Below are 19,875 nucleotides of genomic sequence, written 5' to 3' on the forward strand. Positions count from 1 at the left end.
AATACAGTAGGTTCTAATTAGTTATCTATTTTATACATAGTAGTGCAAATATATAGTCTTGTATTTGGGGAAAAGTATACCTATTTTGCCATGTGTAGAAGATTAAAAATTTATTCATATTTTACTCTGCTGTCCAAAGACTAATTTGATCTCCCTTAAAAGTCCTATCTACTGGAGAGCGGTGGAGGGGGACTAAATTTAGTCCAGTCTGGTAAATTTACTCAGAAAAAATAATTTAATCTACCTCTTTAGATTTTTTTCAGACTCCTGTCCATTTCCCCTTGTTCCTCTCCAAGACGGCTACAGGGACGGGGAGTAGGGGGACAGCATAGGATGTAGGGAGATACTCTCATCTGTGTTCTCACTGGTGCTTTGGTGGGTGTTCTGGCTGGCTTGGCCCGAGCTGTGTACATTCTGCTATTGTAATATAAAGTTGGTGAATGCATGGTCCTTTTTTCATAGCTTGATCAGTGCCCCATGATACCTTGGTATTGGGCCCACCTTGACTCTTGCTGGCACTGCACATTTTCTATGCCAGTTAACTGCATGCTTTTATTTTGCTGAGTGAGGTATGCAAGTCTAAACAGTATGGAATGATGTTAGGAAGGCCGAGTGCTGCCATTCCAGTCAACCTCTACCTTCTCCATTCAGTGTCTTCTCTAAATAAATGTTCACTGCCTATTTAATGTACATCTGCTTATGGAGTGGGGGACCTGTAAAAGGGGTACCCAGATCATGAGCCCCCAAACAGCAGTCATCTAAGGGTATTCAGAAGTTATATATCCTGCTAAGTTGAATAAGTACTAGCTGTGTTTTGCATACAAGGAAGAGAGTACATAGGGTGGCTTAGAAAGTCAGTAGACAATTGTGTTTTGGACATAATGAAGTCAACCTCCTTTAAGTCACTGATTCCTGGGTCTGCTGGCCAGTGTGTGTTTATGGGACGAAAGAATATCGTGCTAAGCTATTGCTGTTGGTGACTCTACTTCCATATTGCCTCACTGTCATTTGAATGAGCGATTTTTTACCTGTATCCTTATTAAATTCAGGCGAGAGTAACTGTATGTTTAACTAATGCATGCACTTGATCTGATCATTGCCATGTGAGCCCCTGTGGAAAGAACGTATGATTAATCGTCTACCCTGGTCTCTTGTATGCCTCAATCCAACCTCTTTCTTTGCCTTTCCCTTTCTTCCCCATCCTCATCTTACACACTGTATCTTTGTTGATTTGAGGATACAGTTTTTGGCTGCTTGGTCCAGGGCCAAATTGTTAATCACAAATGGCTCTGATTCTGGCACTCTGCTTGTTGTGGTCTTAACCTAGTGATGGCAATGATAGCAAAACTAACATCAATATAATTTGGAAGTGAAATTAATCCTAGAATTATGAAACTAAATGGATCCCTGGAAACCACTTGGTCATGTTTCTTCATTTAATACATTAGGAAAGAACTCAGGAAAGCAAGTGACCTTGTAAGAGTGATGGTTATATATTCAACTTTTCAGTTATGGGCAGAATATATAGTAGAAGCCAGCTACATCACCATGTTGCCTCTTACCTCCTGCATCATTTTACCGTATTTTTATAGTACATTTTTTTTTGCAGATTTTATTTGTTCCATGAAGATCACTTGGTATGTTCTGGTTCTATTAGTTTTTATATTTTTGCTCATCTTCATTATCCACAAAATACTTGAAGCCCACAGGAGAGTGCAGAAGTGGCAGGGTAAGTATTGAAAAATAAATCCGTCTTTTGGGAGAATTCATCTAGTATCAAGGTACTCCTAATCTTACCTGTAGGTTCAATTTCTTTTTCTAGTTTAATTTACCACTAACTGAGCACCTACTGTGTGTAAGTGGTGATTCTAGGTAACCCAAGGAACATAAGCATAAGTAAGACATAGTGCCAGCACTCAGGGATTTTCATGTATCTTTCTCCAGCCCAGACAAGTGAATAGAAGGGGAAGAAAGGCTGCATGAACTGGAAGGAGTTGGTGGACTGGAGGTTGAGCAGAGCTTGGTGGAAGTGAAGGCAGAAGAGGGGTAGAAGAATAGGGAGTGGTGATAAAGAATTTCGCAGTTGGAGTTCTTGAGCTCTAGGCTCTAGGTGATGAGCAGGAGTCAATCTTTAATAAGTGTGGGGGGACAGTAGATTTTTGACTGTGAAGCACTAAAATGTGTAGTTGGAAATCAGGAAGTAGGGATGATATTAAAAAAGAATTAACTAGCATAACACGGGCATCCACCTATCAGAATGGACATTGACTGTCAACTACTATCGTGGTCTTATGGTGTGCACCCATGCACATACTGGCTGAATATCAGACCTGATGGACCGTTTATAATATGAGTAGTTGGTCTCTTAAAGACAGGATAAAATGTGTCATTATAAGACTAGGCTTTGGGGCTTCCCTGGTGGCGCAGTGGTTGAGAGTCCGCCTGCCGAAGCAGGGGACACAGGTTCATGCCCCGGTCCGGGAAGATCCCACATGCCGTGGAGCGGCTGGGCCTGTGAGCCATGGTCACTGAGCCTGTGCGTCTGGAGCCTGTGCTCCACAACGGGAGAGGCCACAACAGTGAGAGGCCCACATACCGCAAGAAAACAAACAAACAAACAAAAACAAAAAAACTAGGCTTTGGAGTCAGGTGGACTTAGGTTAGAATCCTAGTGCTACCACTTACTAGTTATGTGACTTTGTGCAAGTTACTTGCCATATTTGAGTGTCCCTTTCCTCCTCTGTAAAACAAGAATAATCACCATTCCCACAGGGCTGAGGTAAGGATTGAACTAAAGAGATTACATAAGAAGTGTAACAAAGTGCCCTGTGCCTAGTAGTTCTCAATAAAGGATAGTAGCATTGTGCTGGTGTAGTATTTCCCAAGGCTCTTGTGTTCTTTACCAGGCAAGGCTGTGTTAGTCCTTTCAGTAGGCAGAAAGAGTGGTTGCCTGTAGGGCTGAGTGAAAGTTTCATTAATTTTTTTGGCTAAGTGTTTGTTGGAGATATTTCTGAGAGCAGTTTCATATCAAGTCTTGTCATTGGTACCTTAGTATATACGGTCCTAAATGCATTGGTTAATAACATCATCAGTATTGTATATTTGTAGAATAAACATTTTCAGAACATTTTCATGAGATTTTTACTAGATTCTCAAAGTTTATAAACAGGGTTTATAAACAAAGTTTATTTATTTATAAACAAAGTTTATAAACAGGGTATGTGCTATTCCTTTCATTTTTTATATATGAAAAAAACCCTGAGCCTCAGAGAGATTAAGTGTTTTGTCCAAAGTAATACAGCTAATAAAATGACAGAATTAAGACCCAGGGTCTTTCTAGTTTTGAAAATTATATTATTTTAAATAAATGTGTGTCATTTACAATTAGTGCATAGTTTTGAGTTTCTTGATCTGTTTTTCTGTAAATGATTACATATTAGGAAAGAGAGAATAGAAGCCAGATAGAAAAAAATGCCTAGAAAGAGACCAATAGTGGGGAGTGACATTAAGTTTTTATGAACATCTACCTAAATGACAGGCTTACCGGCTTTCAAAAGCTGCCTTGCAAATCGAAGCATATGAAGTAGTGAAAAATACCACGCCATTTATGACATTAAATATTATTAAATATTAAATATACATCAAATATTCTGTATATATCTATTGTATGTAATAATGTAAATAATATTCTGCATTTAAGAAGAGATGCATAATGGTATTTATGGCAGTGAAGAAGCCACTGGTTTTAGAAAGTACCTATTTGTTAATGGAAAATAACTTAATAAGAAAAGGCTGTTAATGTCTTGTTACTCCAGGCTCTGCTGTGAATGGCCCATTTTCCTTGGTAATCCTTGGAACCAACATGGGGAATATATATTAAGAATGTGCTTGCTTATCATCTAAATATTTAATTTCTTTTCTTGGAATAGGTCATAAATACAAACCTACATCTGTCCTCTTAAGAGGAAGTGATTCTGAGAAACTGCGAACATTGAACGTGCAGGTCATTTCAGGTGAGTTCTGCGACATGCAGAGTACCACTTATGAAATTCCAACACCTCACCACTCACTATTGAGTAAACATAAGATCGAGTGATCTGAGCTCCTTTAAATTAGTCTTGTAGCTGGAAGAAAGGAGCTGTGAGCAAATGAAATCTAGTTTAATATGTCTTATTATCAGGCAACAGTTATGATCAAAACTACCTCCTTAAATAATGGAAAGTTGGTTTAATTGGCAAGAAGAAATTCATGTGAGTAGGCAGAGGAGAGAAAGCAATAAGGAATAAGCCTCAGGTTTATTTTTAAATGAGACAAGATACCATTATTCCTCGGAATTGCAAGAAGTAACTGCAGAGTGGGCATGGCTTTTGCTGGAGCCTTCGCTTAGCAGAGGGTGTCATTGTACAAAGAGAACGTCTAATAGCCCCAATTAAAAAGTCCCCTGTCCTCTCCTGAGAACTAGAAATGGAATAAGGGAATCCTAATTAGAGCAGCTAAGGGGGCTGTGAGCACAGATGCTGTGGTTCGATCTCGTTCTTCTAATTGTGAAACCTTCTGAATTCAAGTTGTCAAACCGCATTAAAAAGAAAGAGAGAGAATGCAATGTGGGCAAAGGCCTCTTTTTCATCAGGGAGAAATAATGTCCTTGACTCTTTGAAAACCACAGAATTATGACTAATGTTACCACAGCTCCTTGCACACAGCCAGGGAGCGGGCGCCTTCGTACTCTGTGACAAGTTAGATAAGGAGCTTCAAGTCTGGTATGTAAACGGTTTTCAAAAATGTAAGGAAACCGAACAAACCCCGAGCGCCCACCATAGCTGCATCTGTAACCACGTGGAGATTTGCACAGCATTTCACTGGGAACTGTGCTGAGACTTTCCTTAGTTATTTAAACTAGGAGGTACTCACACCCCTAGTGTGAGGAAAAATTGGGTTGGGTGCACCTAAAGAGCTCAATTAAAAAAAAATTAGACTTTCTAGTCTCATAATTAGCAGTAAAATTATTAACCTATGGCTAGTAATAAGCATTAGCTAAGTAGTCATTTGACACCAGCTAAATGTGAAGAAAGTTGATGAAAATTTTGTGGGGTCAGTGACAATCTTGTTTGATGAATGACATAAATATCATAGGGCAGTTTCAAATGGCAAAACTAACTTTTATGGGGAGAAAATTGCATTTACTCCGTTCTCTCCTCTTATCAGTACTCTGACGTTCATGTACCAGGCGTGTTTTAACCTGGTGCTGCTGGGCTTTTGGTTGCCTTAGGAATTCTGGTACTTTCTCTTTTTAAGTCATAATTTTGAGCATCACGGCCTCGTCTGAGAAAAGGTCAGCAGTTCCCATCAACCAATATAATCGGGGGAAATCGCAAATTTAAAGTACTAGCTAACCATAAGACTAACCTCACAGGTTCTATTTATGAGCCTGTGATTTTCATTCACCAGAGAAATCTGTCTCGGCCATCCTTTCCTTTTAATGGCTCTCACAAAAAAATCCTCTGGCTTTATTACCAGGCATATAATATTAATGTTTAGAGCAGGCCAAGGGGTGATGGCCTTTTTTTAAAACCAAGAGGCCTTTTGAAGCTTAGCATCTTAAAGAGGGGTAGAAGCAGATGCTTTCTTGTTATATATATTCCTTTAACCTAAATGCAATTTTCCCCTCCCATTATAAGTTGCTCTTTCTGAGAGCGAAATGGGAAGGAAACAATGTCTCCCCCGAGTGCTGTTTTTAAGGCCTCTCTTTGTAATGATGGATTATAGGCAGCAGTGAGAATCTAAGGGAAAAAAATGTGCCAGCGTGGTTCTCGGGAGACGCAGTAACACGAGCGAAAAAAAAAAATGTATTTCAAAGAGAGCAGTGAATATAGTCACATTCAGCCGAGCAGCTTGCTGTCAGCTCTGGCTGTACATTCCAGAATGTCTCTCTAGTTGTTCATGTATTGCAAAGTAAGTATTGTGACACACATACACACAGAGCTATAGATAACTCACACCCTCAAAAAGATAAGAGAGAAATAAGGAGGGATTACCAACACCCTGGCACTGCACGGGGCTTGGCATGTACTGGCGCAGGTTAAACACCGATAGAGTAAATGAGCCTCATCGCTGTAGAAAGAGACATCATACAGAATCGAATCCCAAGCTTTTATGTGTCTCTGATATTTTCTTCCTTGCTTGGGGAAGTGTGATACCTTCTGTTGATTGCCTTGGTGTTAATCTATTTTACATTTTATTCACTCAACTATTCTCTTCACACAGGTGATAACTCTGTCTTATTCATCTTTGGATCCCTGTCCCTAGCGTAATATCTGGCATGTAGTTCATGCACTAAAAGCTTAGTAAATCGCACAAACCTTAAGCGGAAATGAGTAAAAAGAGAAGATGAACGAGAAATGAATCTTGGGGGTTGGGAAATGTGAAAACAAATGGAGAAACAAAGAGTGTTCAGAGGGAACATAATTCCATTTCATTGAAGAACATAAAATTCACTTTGTAGAATTGCTAAGGATATCAAAGAATAATTTAAAAAAGTCTTGAAGAAGAGATTTTGAGAACGATGCAAAAGTAACTTTGAAATGCATCCCTAGAAACAGTGCTTAATGAGTTGACCACATTGGGAGACCGAGGCCAGGGGCAGGAGCAGTGTACTAGGACTCGAATTATTGGATGCAGACAATAGAAACCAACTTGGCTGACTTGGCAGAAAGGAAATTTATTGGAAAACCAGTAGGTAACTCATGCAAGCAACAGGAACATTAGGCAAGCTGAGCTTATGCAGGAGTCAAGAGAGGCCAAGCAGCCAAAAATACAGCCCCATAGGAATGGTCTGGGGAGAATGCCTCTGCTGGTGTCACCACCACTGGATGCTCCCTCTGGGCTGCTAGAGCTTCCCTTTGACCACCTTGCAACTTTGCAGCACTGTCCAGGATTGCAAGCCCTAAGAAGGGGTATCTGGTTGACTGAATGCAGGCCACAGATTGGTACTCTGGGTACCAGGGGGCAGGGAGAGGAGATATATGCCCCTCTGGCTTCCTGCATACTTGAGAGTACCCCTGAGATGTCCACATGCTGGTCAGCCAACAAATAAATATCTACAAGCACGACACTAGGTTCCTAGGATTCGAGCCTCCACTGCATGGGTCAGCCAAGGGAGTCCTGTCATCTCTCTACTTTGTCCATCAAAAATAGTGAGATCTTTAAAACTTGAAGTTCTTCACCTTCGAATATTCAACCAAAATCTGTTGAACACTGACTATGGGCCAGAAATTGTGCTAAGCATTGCCGATGCAGTGGCTGTACCACAGCGCAGTCCCCGCCCCAATGGAGCTGACACCACCCTTCAGGAGATTCGATTCCTAGTTCCTTAGGAGAAGGGAAGCTAATTAAGCTATACACACTCATTCAGCACCTTCCACGTGCACAGTACTTCCACACACATCATTTGATTTCATTTCATAAGAACCTCACTTTTTTTCCTGGTGAGAAAACTGAAGCTGAGGGAGTTTAAAGTAACTGACCCACTGCCAGATCCCAGCAGGGTTAGGGTTCAAACTCAGTTCTGTCCAATGGCTGCACTTTCCAGCACATCACTTAATGGCAAGATGAATTGGGGAGTTTACTCCTGCTGGTTCAAGCCACAGATCAAAACTTTTCTCGCTACTTTACATTTAGTGCTGGGAACTGAGATGAGACATTTTCTCTGTAAGGTATCAGAAGCTTGTGTGAGACAATGTGAGTCATCCTCAAAGTAATATTTCAGCATTGGCACTTAATGTGGGTGGGCTCTTAGGGACCACAAAGCAAAGAAAACGGAAATTCATTGTGAAAGAGAATTGCTAAATGCCAAAGGGAAGTGGATGACCCAGTAATATATATTACTCCAAAATAAAACTAGTGGAAATGTAAAATTATAATTTGCAACATGTTTAAGACCAACATAATAAAGACTAAGCAGGTTTCAATTTTCTGCCAAAGAGAAGATAAATTACTGGTGCCAGATGTCTAGCAACCAAGCAAGATAACATGAAAATTTAATTTTTACTTGCTTAACTATAATATTTAAGACTCAAAATACAGATTGGGGTCCATAAAACAGTAAAGGTTATAGCCATCTGCTTGGTTACAGAATAGATCAAGATTCAGAGGGTGACTCTACATGCAGGAGGAAATTCATAAAGTGTGAAGAATCTATAGGCAAAATAGGATGATTTATTCTATTCATTCATTGAATGACTTTATGTGACAGCCATTTGTGCCAGGTCTGAAAAAACTGATGATAAAACATGCAGATAAACATCTTCTCCATCTTCGCACAGACTCCCCCTGCCTGAACCATCTGGCCTCACTCGCCACCTCCCTTGCAATCCTCCCCTTTTCCCACCCTGCCTTTATCTAGTTAAGTCCAACCCTGTCCTCTGATCTTGGCTTAACTAACACTTCCTCAGGGAAGTTGTCTCAGAGCTGGTGGACCAGGTAAATTACACCCTCATAACATCACACTTCTCTCTTTGTGGCAATTATCACTGTTGCTCTTTTACATTTCTGTTATTATTTGATTGATGTCTCTCCTATGAGCCAGTTAGCTCCTTGAGATCCGGGACACTACCTGATAATACTTATCACTGCATCCCCAGCTCATGGCACAGTGCATGTGAGTTCATAATAGGTACCCAACAAATATCTGTTAAATAAATACAACTCTACACTGTCTATGTTGAAAGAATGACTGCTGCTGTCTTACAAAGACCTTTCAAATACCTTCCCCCACCCCCAGAGTATAACTTTTGATAATGCCTACCCAAAATAACAAAAGGAGAATGGTTAAACACTTCATCAGTTTTATTCCTTGGAGTATTAAGGATACCTGAAGTGTGAGTGAATTGGAAACTGAGTCAATGGCTCAGAATATTGGCAGCTGTCTGTTCAAGGAGGGGTTTTTTCCCTCTTTAATTGCTATTTCTAGATAATTCTGCAGTCATTTATTTTTCCATCCTCATTTGATTTTCACACTGGCCAGACTTGGAATAGCTGAGTAGTTTTAGGATCACTGTTAAAAATAACAGATGGATCTTTGAACATAGTAGGGAGTTGGCCTCTTGAATAATGGAAATCTATTTTAAGCCACCATAATTGGTTCTATTAACCCTAAAAGGCTACTAGCTATCTTGGACTTGCACAAAAGTGCCTGTGTTTTTATGTGATGGAAAGGTCAGAATGATGCATAGCAATACTGAAATTCTGCATTCCTATGACAGTAAGAAGAAATAATTAAGACTGAAAAGCTTTTTTGAAGCCTGATTAGAGAACTGAATAAGAATCACCAAACCATCTGAAAATGTCCACATCTGTCTTGACCGAAGAAATCTGTGACGATTAACTTGAATTCCTTCCTTTTTGGAGAGGCTCTTATGAGGAAACCAAGTACTTTGTGGGTAACAGTTTAGACATTTATTGCCATTGTCTCCACAAAGAGTCATGGCTGAATCTCCACAAAGAGTCATTGTCTCCACAAAGAGTCATGGCTGAAGTATGAAGGAGAGAAGGAAGCGCCCAAGGTCATCGCTTCCGAGTTTAGCTATCCATAGTCCTTCTCTGCTGAGTTCACACACAGGTCCTACTAAATTCTGAGCAGGGCCCTCCAGTGGGCTTAAAAAGATGCCAGTAAAAATACCTTGTTTTGCACTTGGTGGTGCTTTCTCACAGGGCACTCTTATTTTCCTTATCTCCAAATTCCTGGGTGGTACCCCAGAGTTGACTTTTTGTTCTGCTTGAACCCACACCATTTTATTAAGAAACATGAGGCACAAAGAAGTTAAATAACATTCTTTCAGTCATTCAACATGTATTTATTGAGTACCTATTATGTGTCATGCTCCAAGGTGGGTTCTGGGGAGTAAAACCATGCATAAAAATACAATCTCTGGGGCTCCCCTGGTGGCGCAGTGGTTGAGACTCCGCCTGCCGATGCAGGGGACGCGGGTTCGTGCCCCGGTCCGGGAGGATCCCACATGCTGCGGAGCGGCTGGGCCCGTGAGCCATGGCCGCTGAGCCTGCACGTCCGGAGCCTGTGATCCGCAACGCGAGAGGCCACAACAGTGAGAGGCCCGCATACCGCAAAACAAAACAAAACAAAACAAAACAATCTCTGTACACAAGTGGGCAAATAAGGATAAATTATGCAAATTTATGCAAAATTGGATAAATTCACTATTGGGAAAGTAGAGGTCACAGAGGGTCATAGATAGTATGGATACATAAATTTGTTTTGTTCTTCTTTTGTTTTTTGGCTTTCCAATTTAATAACCAAGTAAAATTTAGCTGAACAAGTATTTTTGGAGATAACGAATATCAAACATTGATGGGGCAAATTCCCTTAGCAGCCAAGACAGACTGACTAGGATGGGGAAGTTTTAGATGTGTCTTCAGTGTGGGAGATGTACCTTGTCTTTGACATGAAAATCATCAGGAACAAAGTGAAGAAAATACCTCGTAAGTTTCCATTACTAAGTGGGAATCAAGAATTACTTTGGAAAGATGAATTGAGGTTAGATACCAGATGACATAGATATAAAGCATTTTGAAAAGTGATAACCTTTTTTGAAAAGGAGAGAAAGAAATATCAGAGGTCAGCTTGGACACTGTCATGGATGGAATGATAGGGGCTTTATTCAAGAACCTAAGGCATGGAGTTTTATTTTTAATCAAAGTTTCTACTGTTGGAAATCCATTTTGTTCACTAGACTCAACCAGGTCAAAACTCAGACCGGGGTTCTTTTTAATTTTTTAGGCTCTGCTAAGGTTCTTGGAAAAAGTCAAAGAAATATTTGGTTTAGAGATTTGACAAATTCATGAAAAGACTTCTGTGAGGTTTTAAAATACTTCTGACTGCTTCTGCTGACTTAACTAGTGTTGCTGAATTAATATGATTTGAAAGAAACCCTATTTCTCAGTGTAAAACTAGAAAAAAATTCCACCTGTTTTAGCTATTCTAAAGAAGGTATAAAAATGAAAGGATATCCTACCTTTTTGTCTTTTTATCAATTTTTCAGAAGTTTTCCTATTACCATGTAACTTACATGACTTTGGATACTAGGAGAAATAGAAGATAACGTACTACTAGAGAGTTACTTCGGACTAGCTGTCATTTTGACAGATAATGGCTTTCTGAATTATGGTTATACCATACTATAAAACATCAGCAAACCTAATGAATAAGCAAATGATGAGCAGTTTGGCTTTCCAACCAAAAGAGCTCTGTTAATTTTCTTTGATAATTATTTGGTTTCATGAATAGGCTCTTTTGAGATTTTAACCTTTAAAAAGAATTATCTCCAAATCTCAAATTCTGGAAGGTTATAAGATGTTTTGTCAGGGAGGAGGGGTTGTGGGAAGGGATAGTTAGGGAGTTTGGGATTGACATGTACACACTGCTATATTTAAAATAAGGACCTACTGTATAGCACAGGGAACTCTGCTCAATATTTGGTAACAACCTAAATGGGAAAAGAATTTGAAAAAGAATAGATACATGTATATGTATAACAGAATCACTTTGCTGTACACCCGAAACTAATACAACATTGTTAATCAACTATACTCCAATATAAGATAAAAAGTTAAAAAAAAGATGCTTTGTCAAGGATGTCTAAACAATTATTCGCAATGGTAAATTCATTCTGAAGCTTTAATGTGCATCAGAATTAACCATCAAAGGCTCCTGGGCCTTTATGAAAGGAGATTGTAATTCAGTAGATCTGGGGCAGGGTCCTAGAACCTGCATTTTAAATTACTACCTCTGGGGATTTTCAAGCCAAGGCTCTGTTGATCACTTTATTCATTTTCTATTGTGTGTAACAAATTACCACAACCTTAGGGGCTTAAAACAACACATGTTCATTATCTCACAGTTTCTTTGGGTGAGAAATTTGGGAACAACTTTGCTGGATCTCAGGGACTCACAAGCTTGAAATCAAGATGTGAGCTGGCCTGTGTTCTCATCTGGAGGCTCTCCTTCCAAGCTGGTTCAGGTTGTTGGCAGAATTCCTTCCTTAGAGGCTGTAGACTGAAGGCCCTGGTTTCTTAACTGGCTCTCAGTCAGAGGCCACTCTCAGGTCCTAGAGGCCAGCTGCAGACCCCTGCTACATGACCCTTTCCATAGACGGTGCAGACATGGCGGCATGCTTCCTGAGCCCAGGGAGGGATGCTCTCTGACCCCAGGGAGGGCCCAGTCTCTCTATTAAAAGCTTTCACCTCTTTAAGTCAGACCCACCCAGGATAGTCTCTCTCAAAATCAACTGATTTGGGATGTTAATTACGCCTGCAACAGCTCTTCATCTTAGTGTAACCTAGTCACCGGAATGAGATGCTATTTACCGCCCTGCCCATGCTCAAGGGAAGGGAGTCACAAGGGTGGCCATGTACACCAGGGGTGGGAATCTGGGGGCTGTTTGAGATCCTGCTTGCTACAGCCACCCTTGAGAAGCACAGATTTCAGAGGACAAAAATCACAGACGCCTGGGAACTTTCAGTGTGACACAGATAAGGAGGATAGATCTAGTCTCATAGGTGCGGTTGGTCCTTACTGACAATAAAATAAAAATGGAAAGACTGGTCTTGTTTTCCCACCTTTGCTCTAATCAGTCAGGAAAGCTTTGTCATTTACTCTTTACAGCTAAAGGCTCCATAGGAAAAAATGTGGACTTTGGTGGTGATTTTAGCATTTCTATAGGAATGAAAGGGCCCTCTGTGTCTGCTGGACATGGCCTCAAAAAGGCATCTAATTCCCTTAAAGAGTAGTTGCTACCTTAATTTTTAAAATGTCTAGTTAAGACGGATACTTTTCTGAGAAAACTTACAAAACCTCACATCAGAAGAACAGAAAATCTAAACAAAACTATTGTCATAGAAGAAATAGAAAATTTGTCAGTTATCTCTCAAAGAATAACAGGAAGAGCAGTACACAGTGGAATTTTAACCATTTCTAAATAACAGATATTTCCAGTGGTATTTTAACTGTTATAGACCACAGAAAAAAAGGATGTTTCCTACGTCTATTTATGAAATAAACATTTATATTCAAGCCCAAGGAAGATTGTCTAAAATGAAAGTATCAATCTTACTTATGTCTATCTATGCAAAAATCCTCAACAAATATTAGCAAAAGAATCCAGTAGCACAGTTTAAAAAAATATGTATACATACATACACACACTCCTATGATCAAGTGAGGCTTATTCCACGAATACAAGAACAGTTCAGCATTAGGAGATCTATTAATATCACTCATCATACTAACAGATCTAAGGGAACGATTGTTGGATCATTTCTACAGATGATAAAAATGTATTTGATTATATGCACAAAAGAAGACGACTTAGAAGACCTACTTTTCTCATTATTTATTCTACAAATTTACTTCTAATTTTTAAAAGACAAATATAGCTGTTAAGCTATATTCAATTGATTTAAAACATTTCAGCATAGATAATATGATGTTACAGTTAAATATTAAGCACACCACAAGGGTCTGAGCTATCAACCAGAGACTTTGCTAAGTAGAATGATGAATATTAGAAATGAGTTTTCATTAGTAAAATTAGTGGTAATCAAAGACCGAATTGTATGTTCATTGTTGAAATTAGAGGCATTCAAGATTTGTTAGCTGGATAAAATACTGTAGAAAAATGCTCCATGGCTGCACTAATGGGGTATGAGAACCCAGCCAACACTGTAACCTCTACTTTAGGAATCGTCCAACTCCTTGCACAGGTCCCTGGCTGCATGATGCCAAATGCAAGCCTAACCAAGTCCTACCTCTGGAGCATGTCCTGTCCTCCCCAAGTGAGCTGTGAAGCCCAAGTGACAGGGAGCATGGACTCACATCAAGCCTATACAGCAGGTTTTCCAAGCTGTGTCCTTGCCCTCTCTCTACTGGCTAACAAATACCTAATAAATGCCTGTATGTGAGGAAAAATTTCTCCTGGTGAGACTACCCATGCTCAAACTTTTTGGTGGTTGATTTTATCTACTGATAAGAACCTAAGGGTTGTGCATGGTTAGATTGGCTTAGGTCATTTCACAGCAATAGCTGTAGGGATTTTGTAAACCTTTAGTAAAACTAGTAAAATTAAAAACAATTTACCTAACGATCAAAACACCTAAGACTAAATTACAGAAAGCATAATTCCTATAGTAAAATCTAAATTAAAAATCCAGAAACCACACACAAAAAGCAAAATGTATAAAATTTAGACAAAGTAAGGAAGATATAATGCTAAGTATAAACAATTGGGTATTTTGTATAAGTGTTATTTAATCTGTATTGTATACTTGAAATCTGCTAAAAGGATAGATTTTAAATTAAATTTTCTCAACACACACACACACACAATGGTAACTATGTGGAGGTGACGGATAAGTTATTTAGCTTTATCGTGGTGATCTTTTCACAATGTATGCATATACCAAAATATCAAGTTGTACGTATACCTTATATATCTACTATTTTTATATGTCAAAGATATCAATAAAGTTGTTAAAAATGAAAAAAATGTATTTGACAAAATACAATACCCATTCTTCATAAAAACACCTAATAAAAATAAGATAAATAGGTACTTCCATAATATCATAAAATATATCTGTCTCAAACAAAAACTCAGAATCATGCTTAGTAGGGAAATACTGAAAGCATGCTTAGTTAAAGCCAGAAATGTTCAAGAATGTTCACTATTGCCACTTTATCTACAGTTATCCTAGAAGTACTAGTCAACACAATTAGATAAGAGGCAGAACCACAAGGTTCACAAGTTGGAAAGGACAAGTAAAATGATCACTTATTTTGCAGATGATATGTACCCCAAAAATCTAATTCCCTAAAAACATCTTTGAAAAGTTCAGTAGGGGGTAGGGTACAAAATTAATATAAAAAGTCAAACAACATTTATATATTTAAACAACAACCAGTTAGAAGATATACTGCATTTAAAACAGCTGCAGAAAATAAAGTAATTAGGAATAAACTTCATAAGAAATGTGCATGATCTTTCTGAAGAAAACTTCAGAAAAATGCTCCTGAGAGACACAAAAATGACTTGAAGAAAAGGAATAGTATATAATGTTCTTGAAAGTAAGATGAATATAAAAAGATGCCAATTTTCCCTAAGTCAATAAATAAACAAGTTCATTTCCATATCCCAATGAAAAATAAACTGTCAATAGTAGACAGGAAAAAAATGGACATAGAAGAATAAACAGAAGTATCCATTCCATTATGGTACTGGTACAGACTAGATAAAAATATCCAATGAAACATTAGAAAGTTCAGGACTTTAGTAAATGATGAAAATGGCATATCAAATCAGTAGGAAAACAAAGAAATACTGAATGAATGATGTTGGAACAACTGAATAATCATCTAGGAAAAAAAATTTACTTAATCCAGAGCCCACACTAATACTGGAGTAAATTCCATTCAGATCAGTGATTTTAATGAAAACATGAAACCACAAAAGTAATAGAGGAAACAATGGTAGAGTTCATTTACAATTAACGCAGAACTAATCATGACGCAAAACTCAGCTAAAACACTAATAACTTTGACCCTATGAAAAAGAATGTACACAGCAAAAGCAATTGGGGGAAAGTTATTTGTAGTTCATCACAGATAAGCAACCTTTCCTAGTATATAAGGAGCTTCTAATAATTGATGAAGAAAAGACCATAACCTAGTAGGCAAATGGGTAAAGGACAAGAATGGACTGTTTACAGAAAAAGGAAATACAAATAGTTCTTAAACATATGAAAGGTTGCTTGGTCTCACTCAGACCAAATTCTTTAGAAATATTTTTGTTGTTGTTGTTTACTATGTGCCAATAATATTGGTCACTTAGGTATAGAAGACACAGCAGTGAACCAAACAAAATAAAGATTTCTGCTCTCATGGAGCTTCAGTCAGGTGGGAAAGCAAGTTGAAGCTACACTGAGATGCCACTTTCATCTATCAGATTGGCAAAAATCCAGAAGTTTGACGTTACACTCTATGGCAAGGGGCAAGAGGTACTCTCATACTTTACTAAGGTAAACTGAGAGGCAAAATTGGTGCAACTTCCATGATAGGTAATTTGGCAATAACTATCAAAGTTACAAATGTATAAGCCCTTTGAGCCAGCAATTCTATTTCTAGGAATTTATCCTATAGATTTACTCACATAGGAGAGAAATGGCATCTATACAATGTTTATTGCTTGCGTATTTATAAGATGAAAAATGATTAGACACCATCTAAGCAGACACCATCTAGGCTGTTCAAAGACATGGTGTTACATCCATACTGTGGAATACCAGGAAGCTGTAAAAAGGAAAGAGGAAGCACTTATGTGGAAAGATCCCTAAGATATATCATTCATGATATATATGTATGGTATTCTACCAATTGTGTAAAGAAGAACAAAAACAAAATTTTAATAACACATATATTAAAGTATAAATTTATCATCTATCTATCTATCTATCTATCTAACTATCTAGAAGGGAAAGAACTATGTGATATGGTGGGAAGTGATTGCCTGGGAGATGGGGTAAAAAGGAATATTCACTGAATATCCCTTCATAGTTTAAAAATTTTTAATCAGGTGAATGTATTCCTTATACAGAAAATTAAATCCAGAAAATAAGTTTTTCTTATCAAAAATTTTTTTCTAATTAAAGGAATAACATTCTGACAGAAGCTTTGACAGGATTTCCCTTTTGGTAAACTACACCAGTGTTTAATAATCTTCTAGGAAAAAAAGCATCATATTCTTGATTATACTTAAATCTTCCTTTCTGATATCTATTCTTAAGAAGCAACTACACAAATTTCTCTTTAAATTAGAGGTCACCTCATTTCCATCCATGTTCAGGGCTTTGTATAAAAAGTAGAGACATCTGTGAAGCAAAAAACCACGTGTATTATGTAGAACTCAAGTTTCAATATAAAGACTAGAAAAGCAAGACCCAGGACACCAGTGGAATAAAAGAGATACCATTGAGCCACGGACATCAAGTTTTACCTTCTATTTGAAGTCAGTTGAAGATAATATTAGAAGAGTTTTATAAAGTCACAGAGTCATAGCAAAGGAAGACAGGTTAGAGTTCATCTAATTTGTAACCTTGCTTTTTGGTAAAATTGTCCCTGAAATCAAAGATGTTATTTATTAATATTATTCTTAGGGACATATTTCAACAATATGCAAAGAAGGAAATGTTTATACTTTCCAAACTAAAATTCTTTTCTTGCTACTTGACATTGTACCTTAAATTTTTTCTTGACTTTGCTCCACCTTAACTATACTGCAGGTCTTGTGCTCAGAAGGAGATGGGAGAGGAGGAATTGAAAGGATAGATACAGAGTTGAGAGAAATGGGTCAAAAGTTTCAGAGTTGAGAGGGCAGACAGCAGAAGCAAGAAGAACTACAATCCTGCAGCCTGTGAAACAAAAACCACATTCACAGAAAGATAGACAAGATGAAAAGGCAGAGGGCTATGTACCAGATGAAGGAACTAGATAAAACCCCAGAAAAACAACTAAATGACGTGGAGATAGGCAACCTTCCAGAAAAAGAATTCAGAATAATGATAGTGAAGATGATACAGGACCTCATAAAGAATGGAGGCAAAGATTGAGAAGATGCAAGAAATGTTTAACAAAGACCTAGAAGAATTAAAAAACAAACAAACAGAGATGAACAATACAATAATTGAAATGAAAACTACACTAGAAGGAATCAATAGCAGAATAACTGAGGCAGAAAAATGGATAAATGACCTGGAAGACAGATGGTGGAATTCACAGCTGCGGAACAGAATAAAGACAAAAGAATGAAAAGAAATGAAGACAGCCTAAGAGACCTCTGGGAAAACATTAAACATAACAACATTCACATTATAGGGGTCCCAGAAGGAGAAGAGAGAGAGAAAGGACCAGAGAAAATATTTGAAGTGATTATAGTTGAAAACTTCCCTAACATGGGAAACGAAATAGCCACCCAAGTCCAGGAAGCACAGCGAGTCCCATACAGGATAAACCCAAGGAGAAACACGCCAAGACACATAGTAATCAAACTGGCAAAAATTAAAGACAAAGAAAAATTATTGAAAGCAGCAAGGGAAAAACGACAAATAACATACAAGGGAAGTCCCATAAGGTTAACAGCTGATTTCTCAGCAGAAACTCTACAAGCCAGAAGGGAGTGGCATGATATACTTAAAGTGATGAAAGGGAAGAACCTACTACCTAGATTACTCTACCTGGCAAAGATCTCATTCAGATTCGATGGAGAAATCAAAAGCTTTACAGATAAGCAAAAGCTAGGAGAATTCAGCACCACCAAACCAGCTCTACAACAAATGCTAAAGGAACTTCTCTAAGTGGGAAACACAAGAGAAGATAAGGACTTACAAAAACAAACCCAAAACAATTAAGAATATGGTCATAGGCACATACATATCAATAATTACCTTAAAAGTGAATGGATTAAATGCTCCAACCAAAAGACACAGGCTTGCTGAATGGATACAAAAACAAGACCCATATATATGCTGTCTACAAGAGACCCACTCCAGACCTAGGGACACATACAGACTGAAAATGAGGGGATGGGAAAAGATATTCCATGCCAATGGAAATCAAAGAAAGCTGGAGTAGCAATACTTATATCAGATAAAATAGACTTTAAAATAAAGAATGTTACAAGAGACAAGGAAGGACACTAAATAATGATCACGGGATCAATCCAAGAAGATATAACAATTATAAATATATATGCACCCAACATAGGAGCACCTCAATACATAACGCAACTGCTAACAGCTATAAAAGAGGAAATCAACAGTAACACAATAATACTGGGGAACTTAAACACCTCACTTACACCAATGGACAGATCATCCAAAACGAAAATAAATAAGGAAAAAGAAGCTGTAAATGACACAATAGACCAGATAGGTTTAATTGATATTTATAGGACATTCCATCCAAACACAGCAGATTACACTTTCTTCTCAAGTGTGCACAGAACATTTTACAGGATAGATCACATCTTGGGTCACAAATCAAGCCTCAGCAAATCTAAGAAAACTGAAATCATATCAAGCATCTTTTCTGACCACAACACTATGAGATTAGAAATGAATTACAGGGAAAAAAATGTAAAAAACACAAACACATGGAGGCTAAACAATACATTACTAAACAACCAAGAGATCACTGAAGAAATCAAAGAGGAAATCAAAAAATACCTAGAAACAAATGACAATGAAAACACGACGATCCAAAACCTATGGGATGCAGCAAAAGCAGTTCTAAGAGGGAAGTTTATAGCTATACAAGCCTACCTCAAGAAACAAGAAAAATCTCAAGTAAACAATTTAACTTTAAACCTAAAGGAACTAGAGAAAGAAGAACAAACAAAACCCAAAGTTAGTAGAAGGAAAGAAATCATAAAGATCAGAGCAGAAATAAATGAAATAGAAACAAAGAAAACAATAGCAAAGTTGGCTCTTTGAGAAGATAAACAAAATTGATAAACCATTAGCCAGACTCATCCAGAAAAGGAGGGAGAGGACTCAAATCAATAAAATTAGAAATGAAAAAGGAGAAGTTACAACAAACACCACAGAAATACAAAGCATCCTAAGAGACTACTACAAGCAACTCTATGCCAATAAAATGGACAACCTGGAAGAAATGGACAAATTGTTAGAAAGGTATAACCTTCCAAGACTGAATCAGGAAGAAACAGAAAATATGAACAGAGCAATCACAAGTAATGAAATTGAAACTGTGATTAAAAAATCTTCCAACAAACAAAAGTCCAGGACCAGATGGCT

The 19,875-nt window shown here is 37.9% G+C and overlaps 1 protein-coding gene across 2 annotated transcripts in view; it reads left to right on the plus strand.

Moving 5' to 3' along the window:
* The window catches only part of TMEM156 (transmembrane protein 156), a 51,981-nt gene that overhangs the window by 26,185 nt on the left and 5,921 nt on the right, over positions 1-19,875 (plus strand). For both annotated transcript variants that reach the window (XM_027103159.1, XM_027103158.1), the window contains exons 4-5: positions 1,610-1,729; positions 3,930-4,013. In XM_027103159.1, coding sequence (XP_026958960.1) covers positions 1,610-1,729; positions 3,930-4,013 — 204 coding nt within the window. The remainder of the gene's footprint in view (positions 1-1,609; positions 1,730-3,929; positions 4,014-19,875) is intronic.

The sequence above is a fragment of the Aethalodelphis obliquidens genome, unplaced genomic scaffold (genome assembly GCF_003676395.1).
Source record: "Aethalodelphis obliquidens isolate GAN/ISIS:26980383/991018 unplaced genomic scaffold, ASM367639v1 scaffold6, whole genome shotgun sequence".
Classification (NCBI taxonomy): domain Eukaryota; kingdom Metazoa; phylum Chordata; class Mammalia; order Artiodactyla; family Delphinidae; genus Aethalodelphis; species Aethalodelphis obliquidens.